The sequence below is a fragment of the Dipodomys ordii genome, unplaced genomic scaffold, assembly GCF_000151885.1.
Source record: "Dipodomys ordii isolate 6190 unplaced genomic scaffold, Dord_2.0 Scaffold3, whole genome shotgun sequence".
NCBI lineage: Eukaryota > Metazoa > Chordata > Mammalia > Rodentia > Heteromyidae > Dipodomys > Dipodomys ordii.
The window spans coordinates 33,231,208-33,248,383 of NW_012267219.1; the positions used below are offsets into that span (position 1 = coordinate 33,231,208).

General features: G+C 40.6%; 1 protein-coding gene across 1 annotated transcript in view; it reads left to right on the plus strand.

Annotated features, from left to right (window-relative positions):
• Window positions 1–17,176, plus strand: part of Ano4 (anoctamin 4) — a 195,224-nt gene that overhangs the window by 162,499 nt on the left and 15,549 nt on the right. Inside the window, exons 17-22 of the mRNA XM_013019853.1 lie at window positions 1,420–1,582; window positions 2,161–2,218; window positions 2,352–2,449; window positions 4,574–4,716; window positions 11,714–11,866; window positions 13,462–13,609. Coding sequence (XP_012875307.1) covers window positions 1,420–1,582; window positions 2,161–2,218; window positions 2,352–2,449; window positions 4,574–4,716; window positions 11,714–11,866; window positions 13,462–13,609 — 763 coding nt within the window. The remainder of the gene's footprint in view (window positions 1–1,419; window positions 1,583–2,160; window positions 2,219–2,351; window positions 2,450–4,573; window positions 4,717–11,713; window positions 11,867–13,461; window positions 13,610–17,176) is intronic.

A 17,176-nucleotide genomic window follows, 5' to 3' on the forward strand; every position in this document is an offset into this window, starting at 1 on the left:
CTTGAGCCACAGCGCCACTTCCGGCTTTTTTCTTTTTGCTTATGTGGTGCTGAGGAATCGAACCCAGGGCCTTGAGCATGCAAGGCAAGCGCTCTACCACTGAGCCACCTTCCCAGCCCATGAAGAATCTTTTCTAACTAGACCTTTAAAACCAGTCACGAACATGATCTGTCATGAACTAATAATTGTTTTTTTTTATTTTGTTTTACTTTGCTTTTTTTGTTTACATGGTCTGATGAATTAAACCTAGGACCTCATGCATGCTAGGCAAGCACTCTACCACTAAGCCATATTCTCAGCCCTATGAACTAATCATTTTAAGTAGGATTTCTCCTCACACACATACACAAAATAGCATCACAAAGGTACCTGGATACAAAGGGTGCAGCATCAATTAGAAAGTAGTCATTTGTTGGAGTGTGGCTCAAGTGTAGAGTACCTGTCCAGCAAGCAAAAAGCCCTAAGTTCAAGTCCCAGAAATAAAAATGAGACACCTTTACAACTTCTTCCCTTATCTGTAGTACAGCCTTGCTCTGAAGTTGACAGATAGACCACTTTACATCAGATTCTCTTTCTCTTTCAATTCCTTCTCAGATAAACTCCCAAAAAACCATTGTGTTATAGTTCATGGAAAATGGGAATTATGGGGTAGAATGTTAAGTAAATGATTAGAAACTCTGGGAATATGGAAACAGAGAAAATGGTACTGCATTAAATACATTTTTTCTGACCAGGTTTGAGTTAGGGATTCAGCCCCTAGGGAAAGCTAAGTGCCTCTGATGTTTGAGGTTTGACTTGGAGGGAAACTCCATCCATAATTTTCATTCACGTCACAGCACCCAAAGAGGATTTGGTTTATGGAAGTTGAGATAGGATGGGATGTGGAATTGGTTCCTGACTTAGGTCTAGGAATTGAACAACCTAGAAGGAGATTTGTAGGGGGTGCTCTAAAGACAAGACCATCTACCTTTGTGAGAAAGGAAAATGGTGGATAGGGTAAAGGTAATAGAGTCAAATCCTTCTAGTGTTGTAAGATTTGCCTAATTCTAGAACTAGGAGCCAAGGATTGCTTCAAAGTTGGGAGGGAACCTGACCCCACACAGACCCCAGCCCACCAAAAGAAACCAAGCAAGGCTGTGGTCCAGAGCCAGGGCTAGAAATGAGCTCCCTGCATCCTGGCTGTGTCTGCTGCAAACACTCTGGGCTTTCTGTAGCCAGGGCACAATCTGGTTAATCCATCCCTTCAGATATATCGGCTGTCACTTGTCACCCACGCTTTGCTGGAGCTGTTCTGTGTACTAGAGGATCCATCCACAGGGTGACCCTTTCCATCACGTGCCATCTGTAGGCAAAGATGTCTCCTGTGCCATCTAAGGACCCCTCTGCTCCCACCCTGTATTCAGGGAGGTGGCGAAGGAGTAGAGAGGGTCGGATCTGTCCCCTCAACCTCTGCTCCCCTTTATTCCACAGAACAGCCTCGCACAGAGTCCGAATGGGAGAACAGCTTCACCCTGAAAATGTTTCTTTTTCAGTTTGTCAATCTGAACAGCTCCACGTTTTACATTGCATTCTTCCTTGGAAGGTAAGAACTGGACCCATCTATTCCCTCCCCAGGGCCAGGTGAGGGCCCAGCCCTCAGTGCATACAGAGAGTTCACTAGCCAGGGGTGATGGAGAAGCCCATCCTTTAGATCATCTGTAGACAGTGTACAAAGGAAGAGCAACTAACTTAACTCAGTACCATAAAACAGGAATTCCCTCCCACATCCTCCTAACTGCTGCATGTAGAGATCCTCAAGGTCCTTGGCCTTCCCTTTCTACCATCTTTCCTGTCAAGATGTCCTTCCCTCGTCTCTAAAGATGGGGAAAAGGAACGTGCTTCATTTTAAGTTACCCCATTTTAGTTTACCCCTACTTTCAGCTACCTTCATGTACAGGTATGAGACCCAGTGGCCTAACTCAGGTGCAGAAAGAGGTGAATATATGACAGAAGCGGAAGTAAAGACAGCTCTGAAAGGTTTCCCCATTCCTTCCGACCCTGTACCTAACTTTCCCTGCAAATTTACTTTGGAGGATGTTACTAAACTAAATATAAAATAACCTTCACTGGAAGCTTCCACCGACAGAACGCTAATGGCTTATTTCTCCATGTGTGTTGAAGATTTACAGGACACCCAGGTGCCTACTTGAGGCTGATAAACCGGTGGAGACTAGAAGAGGTCTGTATTCTCCCTCCTTGTTTCCTAGAGACTCACTCTCACCAGTCTTGGAGTGACTGAGTGCTGATTAGGCACCAGTCACCCTGGCTTCCTTTGGTTCCTTCTTGAATTTCTGTGTTTACTTACCTTACAGTGCCACCCTAGTGGATGCCTTATTGATCTCTGTATGCAAATGGGTATTATAATGGTGCTAAAGCAGACCTGGAATAATTTCATGGAACTTGGCTACCCGTAAGTACCTTCAGTATCTGTCATCGGCTGCTTAGTATGGGCATTTCTGGATATGTCAAGTAAGATAAACCAGACACACTCAGCAACTAAGCTAGTGCATCTATCTCTATAGACATCCACAAAAATGATAAACTATTGGAAAGTTTTACACGCATCACATGAATCAAATTGAATATTCTTTATGAAGTCTCCCTGGGCCCCAAAATACTGGATATTTGCTTGCAAGCTGCTTTGAATGATGCTTTTAATTCACTGGGCTCTGGGATTGCTAACCTCTAGATATGTATTTATTAATGAAATCTCCACTCCTCCATTTCTGTGATAAAGCAGAATAATCATTAAAAGAAAATTTTAAATAACTACCCTAAGTTCAGATTATAGGAACAAAAGAATTTATAGAAAGGTGAAAAAAATCAGAAATTCATAAAAGAAACAAAATTGTTTCTAAGTCAATATATATTGACCAGTAAAAATATTATCCCTTGATGATCACATAATTTTTTTTTGCTGATGACAAAAATAACCTTGAGTTCTGCTGTTGTTTGCTCAGTGCTGATCAGTTTAGTTTTTTGTGTGTGTTTTTAATTGTAAAAATAGTATACAGAGGGGTTACAGTTACATGAGTAAGCTAATGAGTACATTTCCTGTGGAGCATTGTTACCTCCTCCTTTGTTTTCCCGTATCATCCCTTTCTTTCCCATCTCCCAAGTTATAAGGTTCATTTTCAACATAGTGTCTTGTACATTTCATTGTTATAGTAGCTCAACCTGTATCCTCATTTCAGCATTTTGATCAGGTTAGTTTTAAGGGGACATAAATCAGCAACATTTCTTTTGTCTACTTGAATCCTGAACCTTGTTGTTTCCACGGCAGCTGGTGCCTCTGGAGGCTCAGGGAGGCGCACTCTACCAGAGCGGTTACCTGGAACCTCGCTCACTTAGAAATGCTTTTGGCACCATCAGAAGCCATGTCAGTGGTCGATTCTTAAATTTCTTTTCAGAAATCTCACTCCAAGTATTTGCAATATGATATGTTGTATAAAAGTTTGTAAATAATATGTAAAAGGTTGGTAGTATGATATTTTTGCCTTAAGGCATAAACCATAGTGAAATCAAGATGCCATTGATGTCAAGGGCGCTATATTTTATTTCCTTCTTTATTCATTCATTCATTCATTTAGTTATGGGGCTTGAGCTGAGCCTGGGCACTGTCCCTGAGCTTCTTTGCTCAAGGTTAATGCTCTACCACTTTGAGCCACAGCTCCACTTCTGGTTTTCTCACGGTTAATTGGGGAAGAGAGTCTCATGGGGACTTTTCTGCCCAGGTTGACTTCAAACCATGATCCTTAGATCTCAGGCCTCCCTAGTAGCTAGAATTACAGGCATGAACCACGGGCTCCCAGCAAGGGCACTATATTTTAACGTCTAGTAATTCAGCAAACTTAGGATGAAGACAGAATTTGTCTTTGATAATCATCTCTTTATTTTGCACATTGTTGGGCTGTTTCTAAAACTGCTGGATAGCCCTTAACTTTTTCCTTTTTCCTTGTTACCTAGGGAACACAGGTCTACTGCTTCCTGACCCATTTTCTAATCCATTCCTATATGATCCAATCCATTGCTAAACATGGCTGAGATCCACATGTTGGCCTCACCAGTGTGATATGGTTTTACACAGCGTCAGAGGCCTTGCCAGGCTTAGGCTCAAAGCAGGCAGATCGAGTTGTATAATTACAGGCAACCATGGGCCAAGAGAAGACACATCTTGTGGGTTTGGAAGCTTGTGAAGTCAGAATATGCACATGTGCCTGGGTCCTATATTGGTTCATGTAATCCAGGCCTGCCTATCATCAGATGTCTGGTACTAGTTGCCTTTGTACCAAGTCAGTTGATGGATGTTCTCAGTCTTCTCTCCAACTGTCTAGGCAACACTGAATGTGAAATCATTTCATGAATGATTAAAACAAGTTCCTCTAACATTCTGTCTACTTGCAAGTCGAAAGTCCTGAAATATAGGCCTATAAACTATGGCTTTGAATTTCAATTCTGCTCTTTCTTGTGACTGAAGTCTTATGAACAGTCACTTTTCTTTTCCCCATGTGTAATGAATCAATCTTGTCCACAGGTTAATTCAGAATTGGTGGACTAGAAGGAAAGTCCGACAAGAACACGGGCCTGACAGGAAAGTAAATTTCCCACAGTGGGAAAAAGACTACAATCTTCAGCCGATGAACGCCTACGGACTCTTTGATGAATACTTGGAAATGAGTATGGGAATATTTTGTTTTACTCTTAGTTATACATGCAAATTTTTAGATTAGAGGCTAGGATTGCGCTGGTAAATGCGAAGGGAGGATTGTTTACTTACAAAGCTCCATCCAAGCCTGATTATTCCTGACTCTCTGTGACATTATGTCTTGTCCCTTGTACTGAACCACCAGAAAGAAAAAAAAAAGGTTAGGAAATGGGTATGCTAGTCAAAGTTATGGCTCATGAAGTAATTGATTCATTCCCTCAGCCAATATCTGCTGAATTTTGTTAAATGCCAGGGAGACAGTATATTCAACACAAAGATAAATATAACTTGTACTTAGAGCTAGAAGCATAGCTCAAGTAGTAAAGAGCCTGACTAGCAAGCATGGAGCCTTTTAAATCCCAGTACCACCAAAAAAAAAATTACAAAGGAGTAGACTGCACAGTTTTCAGAATCCATAGGCAGGCCTGTAATCCTAATACTTAGAAGGCTGAACAACAGTATTAATGAGTTCCAGGCCAGTCTGGGCTGTGTAGCAAGACCCTATCTTATCTCCCTTTTCCTAAAAGAGTGAATAGATTAGTGGAGGGATAATCAGAGACCAAGAGGAAGTGCAGTGAAGTACAGTGGGAAAAGGTGGATCAGTGGCTTCTGTCACGGGACAGAACTGTCAGGAAGCTGAGGAGGTTTGTCCTTTGCTCTGTTCACACTAAGGAATTCCATTTGCCTAGAATCACTCTCAAGCTGCTTTTCTGAGTTTGAATCTAAGAGCATGGGCCCTCGAAACCAATTCCCTGCCCTGTCATTTATTAATGGTTAAAGACTTGTATAGTTCCATGATTGTCCTTGGTCTCGGTTTCTTCATGATACTAAAAATAGCCACTGCATTGAGTCTCTGTGTGGATTAAATAAGGTTAGTGTGCATGGCAAGACTTAGAACACTACCTGGCTCATTGCATGGATATTAATGGTGGCATTATTTATTTTCATATTCACTATTCCTTGTAGATAAGATAATACAACATCTTAGATACACTCTGTGTGTGCATGTATATATATGTATGTATTTCTTATGTTGAAACTCTATGGAATTAGGAATAATTAGGCAAGATATATTACTTCTTTGTGTGATGTTCAGATTTGAATTTGGGACTTCGCACTTTCTAGGCAAGAAATCTACTATGCAAGCCTCATCCTCCATTTTTTAACTTAGTCGTTTTTCAAATAGTCTTAAGCTTTTGGCAGGGACTGGCCTTAGGCTGCATTCTTCCTACATTATTTCTCCTATGTAACTGGGATTGCAGGCACATGCCACTATGCCCAGCATTAGTGTGAGTGTGTGTGTGTGTGCACATGCACGTGCTTGCACACGTGTGCACGCTCACATGCATACCAGTTTCAAAGCTTGAACTTGGGGCCTCAGAATCTCTCTTGACTGGCTTGCTCAGATAGTGCTCTACTACTTGAGCCACAGCTCCAACCCAGCTTTTTGCTGCCTCATTGAAAATGAAGTCTCCTGAACTTTTCTGCTAGAGCTGGTTTTCAAAAGCAATTGTCTGATCTCAGCCTTCTGAGTAGCTAGAATTACAGTTGTAAGCCACCAGTACATAGGTGGCCCAGCTTATTTTTTCAGAGAGGCTCTTTGCTTTCAATGGCTTTTATGCCCAGGCTAACGTTGACCTACTATCCTATCTCCACTTCCCTAGTAGCTGGGATTCCAAGCACAAAAGATGCATTACTTCTGAAGGCAGCACTCTTATTTGAACAAATATGAAAGTTAAAGGAGTACCAGAATCAATACTTAATGTTTCTTAGATTGCTTACGTTCTAAGTGTCTGTTGATTTTTTTAAGAGTTTCAATTAAAGAATGGCAGAATGAAAAACTTGGAAACAAAACCAATCTGAGCATTAATAATAAAACCTAATAAAGAGAATTCATTAAGAGAACTAACCATTTTCAGGTCTCTTAATTGATTCTTCTCTTATAAGGAAGGAAGTGAGTAATAATCTTGCTATTTCAAGTACTTTAAAAAAGCATTATGTGGTTAGTATTCAATATACTGTGCTAGCTTTGTTGTACAAATCTGAGAAGCATCACAGCAGGTTGTGATGGCTTTTGTGGCAGAGATTTTGTTTATTTGTTTGTATTTTGGAGCTGGTCCCAGGGCTTGAATTCATGGACTTGCACTCTCACTTGGCACTTTACTCAAGTTGGCACTCTTCCACTTGAGTCACAGCTCAATTTCCAGCTTTTTGGTGGCCAATTGGAGATAAGATTCTCACTGACTTTCTTAGCTGGGCTGGATTCAAACTGTGATCTTTGGATCTCAGGCTCCTGAGAAGTTAAGATTACCAGTAGGAGTCACCAGTGCCCAGTGTACTGTTATTATTTTTATTTTCCTTAATGCGTCCCTGCTTTGTTTTATTTTTAATATTAAAATTAAAATTCCCTTAATTATAGCACATCATGGTTAAAAATATACAAATTATTTTTTTGGGGGGGTCCGGTCGTGGGGCCTGAACTCTGGGCCTGGGCGCTGTCTCTCAACTCTTCAGCTCAAGGCTAGCGCTCTACCACTTGAGCCACAGCGCCACTTCCGGCTTTTTTCTTTTTGCTTATGTGGTGCTGAGGAATGGAACCCAGGGCCTCATGCATGCAAGGCAAGCGCTCTACCACTGAGCCACCTTCCCAGCCCTATACAAATTATTTATAAGTATGCAGATAATAAGATTTCACAAATTTACACACAAATGTAACTAAGTCTATAAATATGAGGCATTGGCAAACTACTCCCACAGGCCAAATTCAGCTGTCTTCTAGTAAAAAATACATAGAGTTATATATTATTGTTATATATTATTATTATATTTTTAGCCAGGTACTGAGATCTGAGGATCATAGCTTGAAGTCAACCCAGGCGGGAAAGTCTTTGAGACTACTATTTCCAATCAGCCACCAAAAAGCCAAAGTAAAGTGAACCTGTGTTTTAAAGTAGTATAGCACTAGCCTTGAGCACAAAAGCTCAGGAACAGTACCCAGCCCAGCGTTCAAGCCCCACAATTGGCACACACACACACACACACACACGCACACACACATACACACACACACAATAACATCCCACCCACTATTCATATATCATCTTTAGCTGCTTTTCTACTATAACAGCAAAGTTAAGTCGTTCTAGCAGAGATTATAAGGCTAGAAATCTTCCATATGTGACTCTCCGTAGAATCCTAGGTCAAGTAGAAGAACAGAATCCACATTGGAGAAGTTTCCTTTGTTGCTTCCCTCATTTATAAGTCTTCTTTAATCACTTTCCCAATGTCATAGATAATTTTATTACTTTTTGGCCTACATAGGAATGAAATTGTACATACTCTTGTAACTGGATGCTTTCATTCATTGACATGTTTATAACTTTTCCCCCTTTTTGCTACTGGTAGAACTTTATTTTTATTGCTGTATGTTATTTCTATAATATAGACCCAAAGCAGACATGCAGAATAGGCAGAGATTGCCGCTGACATTCTCTGTCATATTTTCCTTTCAGTTGCACAGTCTCTTTGCATTTTCATTGCCACATGTGCCTCACGTTTTTTTTCTCCTCTACCCCCAATAAATCCACAGATTCCCCCACCCCGCAGATCCCTAAGCCTGTTCCAAACCATTAAGTGCTCTTCTGACCACTAGTAAGGATCCAAATGCCAGTGAGATGCATTTTAAGAGGAATCAGACTCCCTGTTTGTCTTGGAAAATAAGAAGGCCGGGGGAAGGGGGAGGTAAAGTGAAAGTCATTAGAAATAACCTATGCCCCTACATTTGAAAGTTCAGATAAAATGAACAACCTTCTTGAAAATATAGCTAAAGAAACAATATTCTGGAGAAGTTCAAAAGAAGAACTAGATTTAGAATATGGTCTCAAGAATACCATGTCAAATAAGAGGGGCAAAGAATATGCCAGGCATGGCATTATGTGAAGTTTTTACACACACACAAACACACACACACACACACAGTATTCATTGTTAACTAGATATATATCCTGTGTGTAATTTGTTGAGATTTGCCTGTCTATGTTTTATGTATATATATATATATATATATATATATATATATATATATGTATGTATCAAAATATAAATGCAGAATTCATACAAGTTGCCTCTATGAAAGGAGAAGAAACCACCCAAGAGCAGAAATAAAATTTTATCTCTACTTCACTGATTTCTAAAAGTTGGATGTAAGTATAGTGAAATTGTTATCAAAACTAAATACTAACTCTTTCATGGGTACATGGAAGTTTCTCACCCAATTCTCTGAGCTTTTCTTTTTAAAAAAAATTTTGCATGCATTCAAATGTTTCCAAATAATTTTTTCTTATCTACTTCCATGCTTTTAAAAAAATTTCCCTTCCCCAAACTCTACAAAGAAAGCAGCAGTACTGGATTTGTAATTAAGACCAGCATCATATAGGTCACATGTATAATATCTGGAAGTAATTCATTCATTATCAACCATAATATTTAACTGATAACTAAGTCAGATTGAGGTCAGACAACAACTATCATTAAACTAAGATACTTTCCTTTTCCTTTCAGTCTTACCCTTGTTTTCATTATAAACCCAACCAGAGGCTCACATCTTGCTGTCTAGAACCTACAGTACTCTCAGTCATTGCAAGAATGATCTCTGCCAGGTTTTTTTGCCCCCACCTGACATGTTTTCAGTGCTTCTTTCACCTTTCTTCATTATAACCACATGCCAAACACAGAACAGGGACTTTTGGTACCTGGAAGGGGAAGCTTCGTTACATAAAATGACTGTAGTGTGTATATGAAAAATAAATACATAATAAAGTTGCCTAGTCTACCTTCATAAAGTCCAGTACGATGGAGGAAAAGAGAAAGAGCCACAAAATCAAGACAGACTTTGTTCTAGAGTGGTGAGCAGAGCAACAGAGAGCTACTAAGTGGGCTCCAGAAGAGGGCACATTTGAGCCTAACCTTGAAGGAAGAAGAGAATTTCATCAGAGTACTGATAAGCATTAAGTATATGACATGTCTCCACAAAACTAGGAGCCAGAGGGAAGGTTTGTCTGAAAACCATGTCTGGTATGTGCATGGTCTGTTTGGATGTAAGGCTTGGAAGTTGGCACAGAACCAAATGATTGGGACCCTCAAGTGGCAGGGCAGAGGATTTTATTCTGTATTCTCTAGGATGAGAACTGACTGAAACATTCCCTTTAGGGAGATGATGAGCAATGAGCTTGAACCATCATTTTCGACACACTGACAGCAGTGTGACGGCTGGTTAGAAAAGTCTGAGCTCAAGGGCAGTGGAGTAGAGGGAGCAATAAGTCACTTTTGAAGGTTATTTGACAGGGCTCTGAAGGCTAATGGTTCTGAAGGCTGAACTAGCAGAGTCCTGAGTTTGATGTGAAAGGACTGAGAGCTGGAGGGACATGAAAGAAATGAGGGCAAATGACATAAATATGTTTAACCACATGGATAAAGTGATAATCTACCAGGTTTATCCCATGTGGAGACAGTATTTTTCCCTTTGCAATTATCCTGTGAAGATATACTTTGAATATATACAAGTTGGACACAGTAGTGCACATCTGTAATCCCAACCGTGCAGAGAAAGGGGTAGGAGATTTACGATCTGAAAGCAGCCTTGGCAAAAACGTGGGTCTATCTGAAAAATAAACTAAAAACAAAAAAATAAACTGATGGTACAGCTCAAATGTTAGAGTGTAAATGTGAGACCATGAATTCAAGCCCCAAAGTGCTACCAAAAGAAAATAGCTGGGTATGGTGGCTCATTCCTGTAATCCTACTTACTAAGGAGCTGAGGCCAGCCCAGACAAAAATTGTGCACACCCTCATCCCAATTAATAAAGAGCTTCGCCTGGTGGCATATACTTGTCATATAGTATATGGGACGCTATATGGGAAGCATAAATAGGAGGGTCATGAGCTGACTAGCCTAGCAGATCAAGATGAGGCCCTGTTAGAGGGAAAATGGGCTTGAAGCATGGGTTAAGTAACAGAACCCTTGACAGGCAAGCACAGGCCCTGAAGGCAAACCTCAATACTGCACCACAAAAAAAGAATAGAAAATATACAAAATTCCAATTTTCTTCAGTATTCCTCTGCCTACTAGCTTTAGCATTTGTCTGTGATTTCTCTCCCAGCCTTTCAACAGTATTACTGTAGAGTTTGTTCAATGATGATTTTCTTCTGTCATCATCCCTTTTATGTTATGAATTAGAAAACTACCATGAGGTAGAGCCACATTTTATCTACATGTAATTACTATATATTTGTGTCCATGTGTACTTATATCCATATTTATGTCAATGTGGACTTAGAGACTAAATATTATAATCTAATTGCAAATTCATCCTGTGTCCTATTAATGTGTTTACTTCATGCGCACACATGTGTGTGTGTGTGTGTGTGTGTGTGCGCGCGCGCGTGCGTGCACCAGTCCTAGGGTGTGAGCACTGTTCCTTAGCTGTTTTACTCAAGGCTGGTACTCTACCACTTGAGCCACAGCTCTCATTCCAGCTTTTTGTTTTGTTTTTGGTGGTGGCTGATTGGACCTAAGAATTTCATAGTCTTTTCTGCTCAGGGTGGCTTCAAACCCTGATCCTCAGATTAGAGCCTTCTGAGTAGCCCCTTCATTTCTCGGGTGTTTCTTTGCTTTCTACAGACACAAGAAATTCCATTCTCATCTTTTATTTTTTTTTTCTATCACAACTCTAGGATCAAACTTTTTGCTAAGGAGCTTTGTTTCTTTCCATTAGAAAATGGTATTTTGAAAAGACCTGGGTTCAAAGTCTACTCCCTGCTCCCAGGCTGCCATTGTTTCCAGACCTGGGAAGAATTTCTGTGTCCAATGTCATGGTCATCTTTCTGGAAGAGATAGCCCCCTGTACTTCTGTAGTGGGAGAAGTATAAATTAAGACAATGCTCTTCATTCTCCTCCCTCTTCTTCCCTAGTTCTTCAGTTTGGATTTACAACTATCTTTGTGGCAGCTTTTCCTCTAGCGCCACTTCTGGCCTTACTGAATAACATAATTGAAATCCGACTTGATGCTTACAAGTTTGTCACACAGTGGAGGAGACCTTTAGCTTCAAGGGCCAAAGACATAGGTAAGCTAGAACTCGATTTGTTTTACTCAAGCATACCAATATTAACCATCTGGGGAGAAGAGATTCAAAAGCCACCAACTTTCTTATGGTTCCCAAGTTAGATGATTCAATTGATTTTTTGCAATGAATAATTATGTTCATTTTGAAATAATACACAAGAAGTAAAGCTATTTAGAAACATAATTTCTAGCATAATTTATACATTGATTCTCAATTTGGTTACTTTTATCTTAAAACTATAAAATTGAAAGTACTAGTTCATTATAGCTTCAAAATAGGGCTAGAGGAATGGCTCAGATAGTAGAGCATTTGCTTAATAAGCACAAGGCCCTGATTCAAACCCTAATATGAGAAAGAAAGAAGTGGGAAGGAGAGTAGTCAGAGGGAGGGTGGGAGGTAAGGAGGGAGGAAGGAAGGAATGAAGGATGAGGGGAAGAAAGAAAGAATGGAAGAAGGAAGAAAGAAAGAGTGAAAGAAGGGAGAGAGGGAGGAGGGAAGGCAGGCAGGCAGGAAAGAAGGTGGGAAGGGGAGAGGGAAAAAAAGAGGAGAAAGGGAAGGAGGAAGGGAAATCTTCTGGACCAGGTATGGAGATGCATAGCTGTAAAATGTAAGCCTGGCCACTAGAGAGGCAAAGGTAGAACAATCTCTCCTTAACAACTGATGCAGAAAAAAAAAAAAGCATGAGACTCTATCACAAAAACACTAAAAACAAAAAGGTCTGGGGGCCTAGCTCTAGCAATAGAGCAACAGGAATATGCCCCAATACTTCAGTCCATCAATTATTAAATAAAATCCAATGGTTCTTCCCTTTGCTTAACTTTTTTATTTTGCACTTTCCTAAATATTTTTTTCAGATTCACATGAAATATCACTGAGATTCTCTAACAGCAGAGATGGCCTTTGGTCTTGACCAGAGATGCAGATAGAGTCAGACACAGTCGTCTTCTTTTTTTTTTTTTTTTTTTTTGTCGGTTGTGGGGCTTGAACTCTGGGTCTGGGCGCTGTCCCTCAGCTCTTCAGCTCAAGGCTAGCGTTCTACAGCGCCACTTCTAGACACAGTCTTCTTAAGAGCTGCCTGAGATCAGGGACCATCCTCCATTCATGTCTGCCTCTTGTGCAGAGCAGACAGGCCCTCAGCCAGTACTCATGGAAGAGAATCCAGTATAGATGCCCTTGCTGGCTGGTGTCTTTCAACTGTCATTCAGAACAAGCCCTATCAGTGATCACCTGTTCTGGACCAGTGCACCAGAGTCTGGGCCCACAAGGATAATTAGGAGTGACCCTGATCATACCCTTAAAGTGTTTCTGGTCTAATGGTGGCTGAATGTTCTGTGTGACCAATGACCCTGTTTCTCTGACTTGTGTCTGATCCTGAAGGAAATCAGGAGCACCCTGGCCCTGCCACAAGAAGCCCTTTAATGCCAAGGTATCCAGAAGCACAAATTCTTAATCCTGGCTGCAAGAGTCAGTATTTGGAAAGCTAGATGTAAGGAACCTGTAGAAACGATGATTGAAAATGAATGACCTGTGTTGCTTTCATTCTCATTTGCTCAGATGCTATGCATGGAACTAATGCCACACTTCTATTTGAATAGGAATTTGGTATGGAATTCTTGAAGGCATTGGGATTCTCTCTGTTATTACCAATGCATTTGTCATCGCAATCACGTCAGACTTTATTCCTCGCTTGGTGTATGCTTATAAGTATGGACCATGTGCAGGCCAAGGAGAAGCTGGACAGAAGTAAGTGTTCTGTGACACTGTTATGAAGTCTCCATTCCCTAGTCATGGTGTGGTATTGGGCACTAGGAGAGAAGCCTTTGTTCTGAGGCATGTGACACACAAGCCCAGACAAGAAGGTCTGTGGGAGGGAGGTGGAACGATGAGGTAATTACACTTGTAGCCAAAGAAGACACATCTCATTCTCCTGAAGGCTTGAGATCAAACACGCCTGACGGGTTTTCGGTGGAATTTAATGTGAGAATAGTAATTGTTTTTCCTCTTGTCTCTGCCCTCTATAATCAGAAACATGTGGTCTACTAATGTGTATAACAGTAAGAGTAACACTATGTAGTTACACCATTGTGAGGAGTTTGTCAAAGGACACATTTTCTGATTCACATTGGGTCAATATATGTAGACTGAAATTTTTATATGGGAAATAATGGAATCATGTACCTAGAATCCAGTAAGCATTCAATAAATATTTGTGGTGATTTTCCCCTCGATTTATCCTAAGCAATGTCTGTATTTTCCCAGTCAAACTAAGGCATAACTCTATATTCCCCTAACCAGGGCACTATGTAGATGTAATCAGATAAGGGCCAGGCAGTATTGTGACATATTCCATCTAGCTTTTACTTTTAGACTTGGAGAACAAGACAAGAAGTGTACAAGTATTTTAAATTAGGCACTGGTGGCTCATGTCTATAATCCTAGCTACTCAGGAGTCTGAGATCTGAGAATTGTGCATCGAAGCCTGGCTGGACAGACAAATCCATGAGACTCTTATCTCCAATGAGCCAGCAAAAAGTTGGAAGTGGAGGTATGACTCAAGCAATAGAACACCAGCCTTCAGTAACAAAAAAAAAAAAAGCCAAGGGTTGGTACCCAGGCCCTGAGTTCAAGAAACCCCAGTATCATCAGCATGGGAGAAGGAGAAGGGGAGGGGAAGGGGGAAGGAGAAGCAGAGAGGAGAGAGAGGAGGAAGGGGTCTTCAAATATTTTAAAAATCTGTAAAGTCAAAATAGTAATCTAACCGTAATTACAGGACTTTGAAGTGTGTAGGTCAGATAGAGTTGGAGATCTCATTTCTTGATGCATGATTGTCTCTCAGGGCTGCTGCCTAGTATCAGCAGTCTTGCCTCCTGGTTTACTATCCTGAGCCAACGTCATCTATAGCCTTTGTAGTTCAATGAGCCTAAAGAATAAAGTACCACTAAACCAAGTCAATTGAATTAAGCAAACCTGGCCTGGATCCAATTCCACTATTAATCTAACATAAGTGCACTAAGGCTCAGATTGTTTAGGAGTGTGATACAGCTCACAATCCAATTAGTTGAAGATGTTTCTATGAAGTTCTTTATGACAAGAACCCTGTGGCTATTTGACACTAATTCTCTAGGAACTTCAAGTGAGTATGTCATTCCATTTTAGAGATTTAAGTCTTAGATTGTACTACTTAGGCATTTCTTTCTCATTGTAACTACAGTCAACATTCTCTTTTGGGCGTAGACTTAAAAAAAAAACTAAACCTAATCTTTCTAAAAGATACTATTTAAGCGCTCAGTAAAGTCTATTATACTTAGATCAAAGCCCAACGAAGTCAACACCAGGAAATGGAAATGGGTACATCCAAGAAGGGGGGTTGGGGCCAAGGGGAGAGAGGAAGATGAATGAAGTGGGGAAACGGGAAGAATGCCATCAAGAATTCACTGTATGCACCACAAAATTAAGAAAAGTAGGGGAAGGGGTGAGACTATCAAAGGAGGTGACACTAATCAAGACGCATTGTATTCACAACTGCTTTGTTATAGGGCACCTCCTCGTACAACTACTTAAAGATAATGGGTTAAAAAAAAAAACAAGCTACTTTCACGTATGTTTTACATTTCTCCTCAACACAACTCTGGGAAGGAGACACACATTACTACCATCACTTTGAGGACAGTAAAAGGTTAAGAGAAGTCAATTCCAGAGACACAGTTGGCACACACAGAGACGAAACTGCTCTGATATCTAGTTCATCAGTGCCACAGGGTCCTGTGGCTTGCCAACAAGTGGAGATTAAATTTTATCTTATAACCTCCTTAACTCAGCTGTACTTCCTAGGGTTTTTTAAAATTATGTATGGTATTTTATTAATTTATTTTGGGTGTTTGTACTAGGGCTTGAACTCAATACATAGACCCTGCCTTTTAGAAGTCTCTTTTCCCCTCTTTTTCTGTGCCATTCAAGGGACTTGAACTCAGGGCCTGGGTACAGTCCCTTATCTTTTTTGCTCCGTACTAGCATTCTACCATTTGAGCCACAGTTCCACTTCTGGCTCTTTGGTAGTTAATTGGAGGTAAAATTCTTAAGGCTTTTCCTGCCTAGGCTGGCTTTACCATGATCCTCAGATACCAGTTTCCTGAGTAGCTAGTATTACATGGGTGAGCCACTGGCACCCTACAATTTTCTTTGCAAACCTGTCCCTTTGAATTCGCTTTCACTTTCAGTGTATGGTTCTGTCTCTGTCTTTTAATCCACTGGTCATTTTTCTGTGTGTTAAAATATATATATATATATTTCTTCATGAATCTTATTTTCTACCCTAGCAGCCATGCTATTACTTTTACATTTTTTTCCTCCCTCTATTGCCTCCTTTTTCTTTTTCCAATTTAAAAATGCTTTTGCAATGATTGAACTTAGAGGGTAGCAGAAGCGTTGAATTTTAGAAAGCCACAGGCTTGGGAAATAAGATGTGTAGCTGTAGTGAACTCCTCCTTCGAACTGAATCCAGCTGTGGTGATGCCATTCTTCTGTTTAAATTGAACCTAATGCAGAAGTGCTCCATGGAAGTCAGTTACCTTGTCTCTCTCCAAAGCTCTAGCTCACATCTGCATTCCCTCATTGCTCTTCTTTAAGCCTTCCCTGGCTTCTCCATGAGTGAGAATTTCATTCATATGTCCTGCATCCTTTGGTTCACATGCTCCCTTGTCCTTATGAGAAAGCGTTGCTCCTTCCTGCCCTACGGGTTGCGTCCCTGGCCACGTTGTACACTGCTTGAGAGCAGGGGACCACATCTTTCATTCCTGTACATTCCAGGCACAGCCCATTTGGCTTAGATCCTTGACAATCAAAGCTACAGTGGCATGGTGGAAAGACCATCTAGCTAGGTCTGAAGTTACAGATGTTTAGAGGCAGTGTTCTCTAAACACTGGGTGCGCTAGAACTTTTTGACTTTTTTTTCTTTCCTCTGGATGTCTTCCTTCTTACTGGCTTCAGCTTAGCTGGGCCAAGTCTTGAAGTTCATTCACGCTGCTCACTGTTAGCAAGATGAAGTTACCTCCACTCATGGGGTGCCTTCACATGAATCCTTTGGAAAGGAGTATACAGGGCTCTGAACATGCATCCAGACACAAAAACTATGAAGTAATCCCAAAGATGTGTATTATAAAATAGTTCTTCACAGTTAAAATGCTAATGAGCTATATGGATGGGACATAACTTTAATCCCAGTTACCTGGAAAGCAGAGACAAGAAGATCCTTGTCCCAAGACCAGCCCAACCAAAAACCCAAGACCTTATCTTGGGGAAAAACCAACACAA